The sequence below is a fragment of the Rhea americana genome, unplaced genomic scaffold (assembly GCF_003343005.1).
Source record: "Rhea americana isolate MKP2758 unplaced genomic scaffold, rheAme1 scaffold_217, whole genome shotgun sequence".
Taxonomy (NCBI): domain Eukaryota; kingdom Metazoa; phylum Chordata; class Aves; order Rheiformes; family Rheidae; genus Rhea; species Rhea americana.
In genome coordinates this window covers 939,315-951,134 of record NW_028186317.1, presented here as the reverse complement: position 1 = coordinate 951,134, position 11,820 = coordinate 939,315, and the positions used below count along the sequence as shown (strand labels likewise).

Genomic DNA, 11,820 nt, shown 5'->3' with positions numbered 1-11,820 from the left:
GGTCGCGCGGCGGGAGGGTTTGGCGTCGCGATACCCATTTTCCTCCTCRTTCCCTCGCAGGAAGGACGGCGTCCCTATAGGCTACAAGGGAAGCACTTTCCACAGGTAATTCCTGCTTTGGTTTAGACGCYTAAATAGCGGCGTGGGGGCCGGGCGTGGTTTTGAGGGCTGCTTCGACGGCGGTGTTAGCCTGGGAGGTATTTTTTCAGTGCGGAGAAGGGGCCGCCGCTGGCGGCTTCTTTCTAGAGCCTCTGCCGGGTCTGTCCTTTCGGGGGTTTGGGATCCCTCTCGGCTATTACAGAGGGAAACTGTGGCCTTCTTGGAGCTTTGGAGTCGACTCGCGGGGGTCGCTTTGCAGGGCGTTCCCCCCCCCATTCCTGGTCTGCCAGGTCAGGGCTTATGTCCTTGCACGTATCACCTAATCTCTGTCGCGTGTTTAGCAGCAGGGAGTCCCCAGTTACTTTCTACCAGACAGAAGTTAATATTCAGCACAGATTTTACAGCACAGGTATTTACAGACTAGTGATTTTTTTTTTGGCTGTGTGAAATAACTCCTTCTTCTGGCATAGTAAGCTGCTTAAGGCGTTTTTTGATRGAGAAATAAGTATTGTTTTACTATTTTTAGGGTAATAAAGGATTTCATGATCCAAGGAGGTGACTTCGTAAACGTACGTACTTCTGTATTTCTTTTGTACTCTTTCTGCCTCGTACAATATGCAACTCTTTCTTCCAAATTAACTTCTGTTTTTAGTGAATTGTCTCAAAATAGAAAAGATTGTTGGTTCCACTGAAGCTCAGCAAGCTTAACAGGTTGCACTGATATTTGTAGCTTATTAATTACAATTATTATGAAGCTACCTGGGGACTGAGGATGGTTACGCTGGGCCCTGACATAGGGGACACGTTCCTGCCTCGTAGCTGATGGCCTGAATAAACCACAGGCAGCAGCAGTAAAAGAAGCAGAGACCAGGCAAGCAGAGCAAAAGGTGCAGAGCTGCAAGTGGTAAAGGCAGYGAAGGGAGACAAGATACAGCAGGGCAGAAGGAAAAGGGGGTTGAAGCAAACATTAAATCAGCGCAGAAAGGGAAATTACTGTCAGAATAGTAAAATTTAACTGACTCTGTCTGAGGTACGTGTTTACGTTACTTCTGCGGCTTCCCCTGAAGGCTTCTTCCTTGCAGCACCCTTAAGGCTGCGCTGCTGAAGGGACCCAGCTCAGGTCCTTCTGCCCCGTACGAGAGTCTTCCTGCAACACTGGAGAAAAGGGCAGGGCGGCCTCCGGCACGAGCCGTGCCTTTGCAGACAGGATCCGCTAAAAACCAAACGGAGGGATCGCTTCCCCGTTTGCAGTAAAGTTGTCGAAAATAAGGTGAAATAGCTAAGTGCACTGTCACCCATCTCTTCCCACACGACTGCTTCTGCTTTCCTTGTCGCCCCAGCCTGGGGCCCCATCTCCCCTCCGCTTTTCCCTGGAGCGCCCGGCTCCGTGCTGGGCCTTGCACGGCCTCCACCTCGCTCCTGGAGGCTTGGATTCAACCCTGCCAGGCCTGCGGCGCTGAGCTCGGGTTTGCACCTGAYGCAGGGGTGACACATCATGCACTGTGTCATTAGAAACCGATCGCTGCTACTCTTCAGAGATGAAACGTCCGAACGGGCTCACGGGTGGCGTTTAAATGGCAGCAYGGCATCAAATTTGGGGCTTAGTTTAACAACGCCCTTTTGTTAGGGGATTTTAAATTCATGCTACGGGACAAACGCTGTCGCTGACTGGGCGCTTCTCTCGTGCAGGGAGATGGCACTGGAGTAGCCAGTATATATCGGGGTCCCTTTGCAGATGAGAACTTCAAGCTCAAACACTCTGCTCCTGGTCTGCTCTCTATGGTAAGCGTGAAACAGTGAAAATCATGAGACTAAAAAGTTTTTGGCACTTTCTCTGTGCCTTTCTGTTGAATGTAGAAGTTATGGGCCACACAACAAAAATCTGTACCATTGGCTTCCAGATTGGAAAGACCAACTGTAAATACTAGCCAGAAGATAACTAAAGGAGTAATGTACTGAGCAACACAAAAGTCCTGATCCTGCAAAAGTCCTTCCATCTTGGAGTTTCCAGGGCAGGCTTGGTTTGATCTGCTTTTAGAACAACTTGATTCTTGCAGATTTTGTACTGCAGCAAGTGGATTTTTTTTCCCCCTCCCCTGATACCACTGTTGAATGCTGACTTGCAGCAAGGATGAAACAAACAGATTTGGGAGCTTCAAAGCCATAGCAATGTTACCATGGTATCTTTTGTAATGTATACTTCCTGCTCAAGGTAGTAGGAGAAACTGCAACTGTTACATGTTGTTTGGTAGRAACCATACACTATTTTTTGCAACAAAAACAACTGGGGCCAGTGCTTAAGTTGCCTCTCCAGAATTGTTTGTTCCCTAGCTCTACTAGCTGCCCTGCCCTTAAAAACATTTGCTTTGGGCTTTTACTATTTGGATCAGTTATTCATTCAGTTCAAAGCATGGCCCAAAAGGAGGTGTCATGAAACATCTAAGCAAGCAGCGGGAGCGAGGATACCATGACAGTATTTTGGGCTTTATGTTGAAGCACCAYGGCTCCAGAATCATCCTGCTGGACCAAACTGGGGGCTGTCCAAGCCGTTCCGAAGCTGGTTAGCACTAAGGAGCAGATTCTGTCTGACCCAYGTCCTGCGCAGCCGTGCAGCTGCAGGACTTGTGCAACTCGCTTGTCAGCACAGGAGCATGCTCTCGTACGACTTGGTTGGCAAAAGAGCTTTGAAAAATCACAGTGGCCTTAGGAGTTGCAGATATGTTTCCCCAGCAGAGGATGAATGCTCTGGGTCTAGCACTCAAGCGTGAATTGCTCCCCCTCATCACACTGTTCCTGTCAACCGTGTGCCAATATCATTGTTGGCTTTGTCATCCTGGTAATTCAAACAGAAAYCTTTTTATTCTGAGGCCACCTACGAAGTCAGTCAGTAATCACCAGAATGTTGAGCGTTTTTTCAGGAACGTGCTCGAAAGTCTGGGTTTCAGCACACCCTTGTGCTGATCGTGCCTTTGTACGAATGTTAGTTGGTGACTTGGCTTTTACAAGCACTGGCGGGACCAGACTTGGTGATGTGCCACGTCCCAGCACAATGTGCTCTCCTGCAGATGTGTATCTTGTTTCCTTTGGTTTGCGTAGCAAGAAGTTAAAAATAACCCCAGGCTAGCTTGAGAACAACAGCTCTTTCCTATCTCTTTCCTATTTGAGATGCCTTCAGCTTTGGGAAGGTCTAATTTTGAGCATTTTTATATTCAACTCCCAGGCAAACAGTGGTCCGAGTACCAAYGGCTGTCAGTTTTTCATTACATGCTCCAAATGCGACTGGTTGGATGGGAAACACGTCGTGTTTGGTGAGTACCTGCAGTGCAGGCCTGGTATACCTGCTTGTGGACATCTTCCGTGGCCCAGCTGCTAAAAGAAACACAGACTGCTTGTTCCTTCCCTTTTCCTCATGCAGGCAGAGGTATTTGTGCAGCCAGATGTTGAGATGGGTCACTGTGGAAATGAAACATTTTCCCCCAGGTTAGCTTTAATCCAAATCAGTTCCTGGATCAGTATATCGTGTGACCGTGTAAGTTGTGCCAGCGCAGAGGGATAGATGGGCAACAGAATACCTTCCTCTCTACTGTCAGAGAGTGGGATTGGCCCCAAGTTGAGCTTTCGGGGGAGGTTTTTAGATARTGACCTTTTCAAAACCACGTCTGCTCACTTTTTGTCTACTGCCTCTTGAGTCGTAGGACTTCAAGGCCTGGCGTTAAGCCAACATCCTACTTCTTACCACTACTTCCAATTCTTAAGACTCGCTGAAGTTAGTCATTGTCAGTTTTGCATTACTGCAAATGTCATATTGATGGAGATGTCAGTTGTGTTGAAATATAGCACAAGCTACAAAGGTAGGTCTCAAAACAGAGATTTTTACACACGTGCCATCCTTGGGTTGGGAAAATGCGCTTATTCTGTCCTGAACACGGAAAATGCTTGAAGAAGGATTGTTTAGAGAGCAGTGACAAAGCCCAGAGCGCCAAATTGCTGCACACTGCACAAGGCTTTTCTGGAAGAACAAGAGTTCATGTAGATGTGATGAACTGGGAGCCGGAGAAGGTGAAAATAGGTCCTATTGAAATGGATATTTTTTCCCATTCTAGGTAAAATCATCGATGGGCTGTTAGTCATGAGAAAAATTGAAGTAAGTTGAATTTGGCTTTTTTCCTCTGAATGTCCACATTGGAAAATAACGTGGGGGAGAAACAAGGATTGTTCTATTCTCTCGCACTGCCTGTGTACAGGATAGCAGGGAATACTAGTGATGGTAAATGGTATTATCAATTGTCATCATAAAATAATAGGAGATCTGTCGAGGCAGAGGCTGTGTCATATAGATTAACTTTAGAAATGCTGTGCCTCTGTGATGGCTACTTTGTTTTTGAGCAGGGATTGTGTTCTCGTGACATTATTTGCAACGCGTTGGGTTTGTTCGTGAAGCTGAATTGAAAAGTTGTTCCCTCAGCAACTCAAACAAGAATGCAGAGCGGATCACTTCTGTGTCATTGCATGGCATTATTCATGGAAGCTAAATCATCAGTTCAGCTGGTCTGTGATCAGCATTTCTATGAAAAATTGAACAAGGCCTCTGTTGGGCTTCTAGGAGCTGCAGATAAATACACCCGGGGTGATGGCTGCTACCCTGTTTGGAATAACTTGTGACTGGGTGTGATGGCAGGATACTGAGTAAATTTAATAAATCAGCACCGTGCTCCCCAGAATAGCCAGTGCTAACTGTACACACGCTCTTGTCGTGGGTGAGGAAATGCACCCAGGGGCTCTGATTGCTATCGGAAAATCCGAGAAGCGGGGAGAAAACAGAGCTGAAAACTGTTAGGTATTGAGGCAAGATCTCACGCAAGAAATGAGAGCACGGTACAATCCACTTGCTGCGAGCCCTCTTTTAGGGATTGTTTTTTGTGAGTGAACTATGTTGGGCTTACTCACTAGCTGCCTAAATGGTGTAGTTACACAGTGCATCATACTGCTAATTGGAGGTGTAGCATTGCCAGACTGGAAAAGAAATTACCATGTGGCTGCACATGAAAGAGGTGATATCCCTTGCAGATTCCCTTTGCCAAAAGCACCTCTGTGGGCACTGATGGAAGGAACATGGTGTCCTGCTTTGTAGGATGCAAGTCACCGCAAATTAAAAGAAAATACATCAGAGACTTACATTGTAAGACTTAATAGCAGCCAGGTCCAGCAGGAAGAGTAGTTCAGCTGCCTGATTTTTAGGGATGCTTTGTGCCTATCTCTGATAGCTCCCCAGTCTGTACAAATACAAGTTTACTTTGCTTGCAGCAGCTGTAATTAGTAGCTTTAAAGATTTGAGCCAGAGCAGCCACAAGTGATGTGATGCCTGCTGTTAGCTCATGAGAAGCTCTCCAGTTTTTGCTCTGTTCTTTCCCTCCCGTTCAAAGCATCGAGATCCAGTTTGTATTCCAAACCTCAGTGTACAAAGAGGGTTTGCGGGCTCAGGGCAGGATCCTTTGCCAAAACGTGTGATGGTGCTTATGAGTTACTCAGAGCTGAGTCCAGATTTCCACGTTCCTGATGTTGCACGGACCTCTCCCAGTCAGTCTTCAAGTACCTGTACACTGGCTTYGCTGTGTTTTTATGTGTAACGTTATATATTCGTTTGTTCCCAGAATGTGCCTACGGGTCCAAATAACAAACCCAAGCTGCCAGTTGTGATCTCTCAGTGTGGGGAAATGTAAAGCAATCAAAGGGAAGTGTGGTAAGTGTCTGTCTTTCACGGCACTCAGTGCAATTGAACTGTGGGCAGTTGTGCTCYGCGCTTTTCTCTCGACTTGTTTTTGCATTCATCTGAACCTGCAGGGAGCTGATCTAGCTCACTGAACCACCCCAAAACTCTTCTCTAACAGGGTTATTTTATGCCAGCGCAATTCCCTGAACTGGGTTCCCTCTGAGCTGCCCAAGTACCAAAGGCAGTACAAGGGAGGAACAGGATTTTGCAGCTGCAACCGAGGGGAAGATGGGGTCATGGCAGGCCTGGCTTGGATGAGGTTAGGCTGCCTTGAAGCCTCAACTTCAAAAACCAGTCGATGGAAAGGAGGCTGCAAGTGGAAACAAGCTGGTATTACCCAGGCAGTCTGGGGGGACTGGAGGGGTTCGCTTTGACCTGCAGGCTGTCACGTGGGAGAGGCAAGGACGAAGAAGTGCTGAAGGAAGACCTCCTTGCTCAGCACAGCCRTGGGACTGTGCTCTTGCCTCCACTGAAAGGCCAAGAATTATCACGTTTACGTAGTCTCCCCTTAATTCAGAAAAATACTACTGTCCTCACCCAAAGGGTGATATCTTCAGGGTTTATTATGACTCTTCCACTCTGCCTGGCCCTTGGTCAGGCTTCATTTTGAGTAAACTGATAGGCGTGAGACAGAGCTGAGGCTAAGATGCAGTATTCTGCTTCCGTTTGTCCGCCCACTTCACCATAAAAAACCCAGCCATTTAAACAAATCTGTCCAGATTTCAATGCGTCAGGCTGCAGCTTGTCAAAAATCTGCTGTATTAGCCTTTTGGTTGCTGATTTTTCAGATTTCAGCAGGCAGGCAGTGACAAAAGCGACTCCACACAATTCTTGACCTTCCATGAAATGATTTTTCCCAAAGACATCTGGAATTACTYATGAAGATGCATCCCCGCTGCCATAATAAAGGCTTTCAGATCTGCAGCACATCAGAAAGTTGGGAGCTCCTATTGATGAAGTGACAAGAAGGAATTTACCTGTTCCTCCATTTTCCTGTTCACTTTTGTGGCATTTACATGCTTCTGAAGATGAGGATAACCATAGTAACTAACTCCCTTGCAGATGGGTAGACCCCTGTGCTGGATAGCCTGTAGGGTTGTCCCCTGGCCCAAACCTGTTGATCATTCCTGTTTGAAGCTCCTGTATGTGATCTCTTGTCAACTTTCACTTGCAACTGGAAGCCCCACTTCACTTCTAGGTCTGGGGCTGGTGTCACCTTGCTTGCTTTCTAGCCAGGTCTTGGGAATTGCCTTTCTGCATCCTGCTGCCTCTCACCTGCTTCAGATAGCTAAATCAATTCATTGTCGAGCTCCTTTAAAAGCAGTAGAGGAAAGTGGGCACTGGTGGTCCCAAGGTAGATGCAATGTGTGGAAGGGAGACCTAGGAGGACTTTTGGGTGCCCTAGGTCACATAGACAAGTTTGATGTGAGCTAGTACATGCAGCAAGTACTACTCACTTGAACATCGCTGTAGCGGGACCTRGTGTTGTTGCTGCACAGTCGCGCTGCTCGTAGGATGACTTAGGGATGGCARTCCGGCATTTCAGAGCTGTCTGTTCTTCTTTGTTTCAGTGCTCCTCTGCTGGTGATGAGGCACGTGCTGGCTCTGAGCATTTCCACTTCTCCCACTGCCCCAGTCTTCTCCGCAGGCTAGACCCGCGTTCTTGATGTTCTCCTGAAATTATTTAATAGATGGCATCTATCATGTTTCTTTGGATTATTTTTTTTTACATGTTGAAATGTAAATAAAGCATTTTGTTAAACATGTGCAGTGCATGTCAGTTAACATGCTTGGGAGCAGACTCTTCTGGCTAGCAGGGCTGTAGCATCTTCAGCCACGTGCGTTATCTCTGGCCTATTCCGTAGGGGATGTTCCCCAAGCGTGGTGTTGAGGGGCATTGCTGCTGGGCATTCACAAAATGAGGGAGAAAAGGGGCCTGAAGGTGTGAGAGGAGCACAGCAGAGCCATGCTATACAAGCTCTTTTCCTGCCTGGTAAATAAGGCTGCCTGGCAGAGAGGTTATTGGCATCCTGGGACTTTCGAGGACCTCTTGCATTCAGGCTTATTGAAGCACAAGAAATAGCTTTGGCACAAAGGCTTCAGCAGTGCGAGTTTGCTGGGCTCAGTAGAGGTACCAAAAGCCAGAGGTGAGTTATGTTGTAAACAAGCATTTGTAAAACCTCCCCAGCACATCCCAATGCTAGGCCAAGGAGATGGTATGTTTTAGGGCGTGTGTTTTAGGAGCGATCACAGCAGGCCTTTGGGCTGGGACCCAGGGAACGATTACGTTTCAGGAGGAGAAATCTGGCTTCCTAATTCCCCTTGGTGGCGGAGCCRGAGGCTGGTGGGAAAACTGCTCATCTCCCTGCAGCAGGCTGAGCTCCAAGGTGAGTTTTCTCATCTGGCGGATGAAATATAAAGGAGGTTGGATAGAGTCTCTTCCGTCACGTGTAACGGCTTCAGCCCATCCCGATGTGCCTCATCGCTCCTCGGGCAGCAGCCGGTTTTATGGTCTTTGCCTAAGGTGCRTTGTGCGGGGCTGTCTCGGGGAGGAGCCATCTGCACACTTAGCTTGCGCGTTGCCTGGGCGTATTAGACAGCAGGCAGTAACGTACTGGAGGGCAGATCCTCCAGTACAACTTTGACGTGCTCTTTTATCTCCTGGCTATTTAAAGTCTTTGGAGCAGGCTCTGGCTGTCAGGATTTCTGTGTCCCAATTCCTGGGATTGCTTGGCTGCAGAGGACGTTCGCTCTCCCTCCTCTCCAGCCCAAGGCATCTCACCTTCTCCTACCTGTGGTAAATAAGGTAACGAAGGAAACATAAAGCAAGCCATCCCTTTACTCCCCAGCCCCCAATAAACAGCGTAGGGCTCTTTCCTATGAGTTGAGGGTTTGAAATTCCTCACATGGAGGAGAAGACWGGACCCCGCTAATAGCCATGAGAGAGTGGAGACCAAAGAGATGAACTCACCTGTTGTTCCTGCTTGGGGAACGGGTTCAAACACCTCTTCCTTGTGGGGCTGAGGCACGAACTTAGCTMCAGGCTGCTCAAGGGAGCTCTTTTTGCCAGCTGCAGCACAGAGGGTCGCAGTTCTGGCTGGGGATACTCAAATTCACCATGCCTTTTTCACCAGGGAAACCAGCCTATTTCTGGGTCCAGGCTCAGCAGCGCTTCCACAGCCTGATGTATTTATATCGCTGCGATCAGCTAGTCTCACTTCCCTCACAGCACTGGTCACAGGACTTCCCCAAATTAATATCCAGCAGTGGCAAATCCATCACAACCTCTTTGGAAGTTGTTCCAATGGTTAATTGTATCACCTGTTTAAAAATGCACCTCTGCCTTTGACTCTCAGTGTGTCGAGCTTCAGCTTTCCAGCCCATGGATCTTGCTGTTCCACATCTGCAGGGTGAAAGCTCTCTCAAACGCCGCAGTTTCACGTTTAATTCCCAACGATGAAGTCACCCTTCAGCCATCTCATGCTAAACAAATCCTGGAATCTCTTGCAGTAGAGCAGATGTTTCCACCTTGTGATCACTCTTCTCTCTCTGATCTCCAGCTTAAATTGTGGATATGGCAGTGTTTCTGCCTGGCTCTTGACTCACCCGAGGATCACGTTAGGCTCTCAACCTTGCTGTGTTGCCCCCACCTCAAAAGATTGCCATGTCCTAGAGTAAAGTCACTAGCCATTGGGAAGGCCACATAGGCCCTCATGTCCTCGCAGGTGTCGTCATGGAGATTTGAAAACGTCTTCTAAAYCTTTGATAAAACTGGTCAACAGCTCAAGAGTCCTCGTAGGGTCTCTTGCATGCTGGATTCCCATTTGCCATTACGTTTTCAGACATTTTTAAATTGRTTATTAATTTACTTTATTACTAAGCATCGTCCTGTTGTGATATCATTCTAGTTTCTTAATCAGGGTGATGATACTGATGCAAATGCTCTGCAGAAGTGTATTGCAATAAAACTCTTCCCTTCCTTGGCAGAGCTGGAGATCTCACAGAGAAGACAAGTTGATCTGATGAGACCTGTGTCCATAAACCCTGCTCAGCTGGCAGTAATTACAGTGCTCTTTTCAAACAGGCCATTAATCAAGCCCTGTATCAGCTGTCCCTTTATTTTTGTCTGGGATTACTGTCAGATCGACCGGTGCTGCCTTGCTGTGCCCCCCACGCGACACTGGTGGTGGTTGTGGTGCTGCTGCAGCGTCGGGATCCGAGGCTCAAGATTTTGGCCTGGGGTGGGGAAAGCGATGCTGAAGTTGTTGGTCCCAGGGGGATGCTCAGCGAAGAAGACGGCTTGGTTTCCCTGGACCTTCCTTCTGGAGAGTCCGACAGACGCTTTCTTGGATCTCTCCGAGACGCTGAAAGGCAAAGACAAGGGATGGAGACAAAAGACGGTCATTTGAGCAAGGCTCCATTAAGATAAAACACCCCGATGCTTTCCCTGCCGGATGAGGTGGCTTCAGTGAAGGCGAGCTGGTCCTTTGAGGGAGATGCTGCCTCCCACATCTTCCTCCTCCTGTGGCCCTGTGAAGGAAGGACCGGATGTTTAGGACAGGCCTAATTAAAAGCAAGGCTGTTGTAAAGAGACCTCTGACCTGAGGCTACAGCCTGGCTCTTAAACGGCTCAGTTAGGAGGCATTTACCTTGAGTAACCATAATCAGACCAGCTCCTTGGAGAGCAACACAAACCCGACCGGGTGCCCGGGCCTTCCCGCGTTGCAGCACGCGAGGCCCGGTCCGTTCCCCTCTCCTCTCGCGGCCCCGGGGAGCGAGCAGAGGGCGGCCGACCTCTGCCCGCGGCCTCGCCGGGATCGGGTCCGCGGGGACGCCGGCGGTGGCACTTCTGCCGCCACCGTTGCCCAGGGGCCGAGCGGTGCCCTGGAGCACGCTGTTTCTCGGGGGCTGGATTATAATGCGTTAACTGCCCGTAATTACACGTTGCAAAAAGCTTCGTCATGTCTCCAGATCCGTTATTTTCTACTCTTAATCGACACTTGCAGGCTCGTTTCTCCTGATTATTATTATTAATTTTGGGGGCAGCTGGGATCGCATCCCGCTCCTGCGGGAGGGCTGCAGCTGGGGACAGGCTCGCGCGCTTGCTTTGTCCCACGTTTTTTAAGCCAGGCGAAACGCCGCCGGCGTGTCCTTTGGAGCAAGTGCCGGTGCCATCCCGGGACGGGGTCCGGTCCCGGTCCCGGTCCCGGTCCCGCGGTCCCGGTCCCGGTCCCGCGCAGGGGACGCGGCGCCGGCCGGAGGCGCCCGCGGCCACGTGGTCCCGGCCGCTTCCCCGGCCTGGCCCGGGAGGGGGGCGGGAGCGGCGGCGGCGGCTGCCAATGGGCTCGCGGGGGCGGGGCCGGCGAGGGGGCCGGCAAGAATAGGGAGCCTGGCAGCTCCGAGGCGGAGCAGCCAATGAGCGTGCGGCTGTGGTAAAAAGGCAGGCGGTTTCTCCAATAGGAATTTCAGCGCGGGCTGCGGGGAGAAGGGGAAGGACCAATGAGGTGGCGCGCTGCCGGACGGGCAGGCGGCGCGGCGAATGGSCGCGCGGGGGGCGGGGCGCGCGGGGTGGCTAGCCGGTGCGGGCCGCCATTGTGGTCAGTTCGATCGGTATCGGGAGCGGAGAGCGGAGCTCAGCGAGCCCGGAGCAGGGAGCAGCCCCCCCCCCGCCCCTCGGCCGGCCTCAGTCACCATCAAACCGCGGGAGGCGGCGCAACGCACCTAGTCACCACCACCGTCCGCACCGAACAGCCGCCGCCATGAGCAGCGAGGCCGAGACCCAGCCGCCCGCCGCCCCCATCGCCGCGGCGGCCCCCGCCGCCCCCGCCGACTCCAAACCGAACGGCGGCTCCGGGAACGGCGGCAGCGGCCTGGCCTCGGCGGCGCCTCCCGCCGGCGGGGACAAGAAGGTCATCGGTGAGGAGAGGGCACCGCGGCGGGCGGGGAGGGCC

The 11,820-nt window shown here is 50.5% G+C and overlaps 2 protein-coding genes across 2 annotated transcripts in view; both read left to right on the top strand.

Moving 5' to 3' along the window:
- The window catches only part of PPIH (peptidylprolyl isomerase H), an 8,772-nt gene extending 1,137 nt beyond the window's left edge, over positions 1–7,635 (top strand). Inside the window, exons 2-8 of the mRNA XM_085305193.1 lie at positions 65–105; positions 626–668; positions 1,789–1,881; positions 3,320–3,407; positions 4,203–4,243; positions 5,751–5,839; positions 7,441–7,635. Of these exons, the coding sequence (XP_085161319.1) occupies positions 65–105; positions 626–668; positions 1,789–1,881; positions 3,320–3,407; positions 4,203–4,243; positions 5,751–5,819 (375 nt within the window). The 3' untranslated portion in view covers positions 5,820–5,839; positions 7,441–7,635. The remainder of the gene's footprint in view (positions 1–64; positions 106–625; positions 669–1,788; positions 1,882–3,319; positions 3,408–4,202; positions 4,244–5,750; positions 5,840–7,440) is intronic.
- A 3,824-nt stretch (positions 7,636–11,459) lies between these two features.
- The window catches only part of YBX1 (Y-box binding protein 1), an 11,314-nt gene continuing 10,953 nt past the window's right edge, over positions 11,460–11,820 (top strand). Inside the window, exon 1 of the mRNA XM_085305230.1 lies at positions 11,460–11,808. Coding sequence (XP_085161356.1) covers positions 11,629–11,808 — 180 coding nt within the window. The 5' untranslated portion in view covers positions 11,460–11,628. The remainder of the gene's footprint in view (positions 11,809–11,820) is intronic.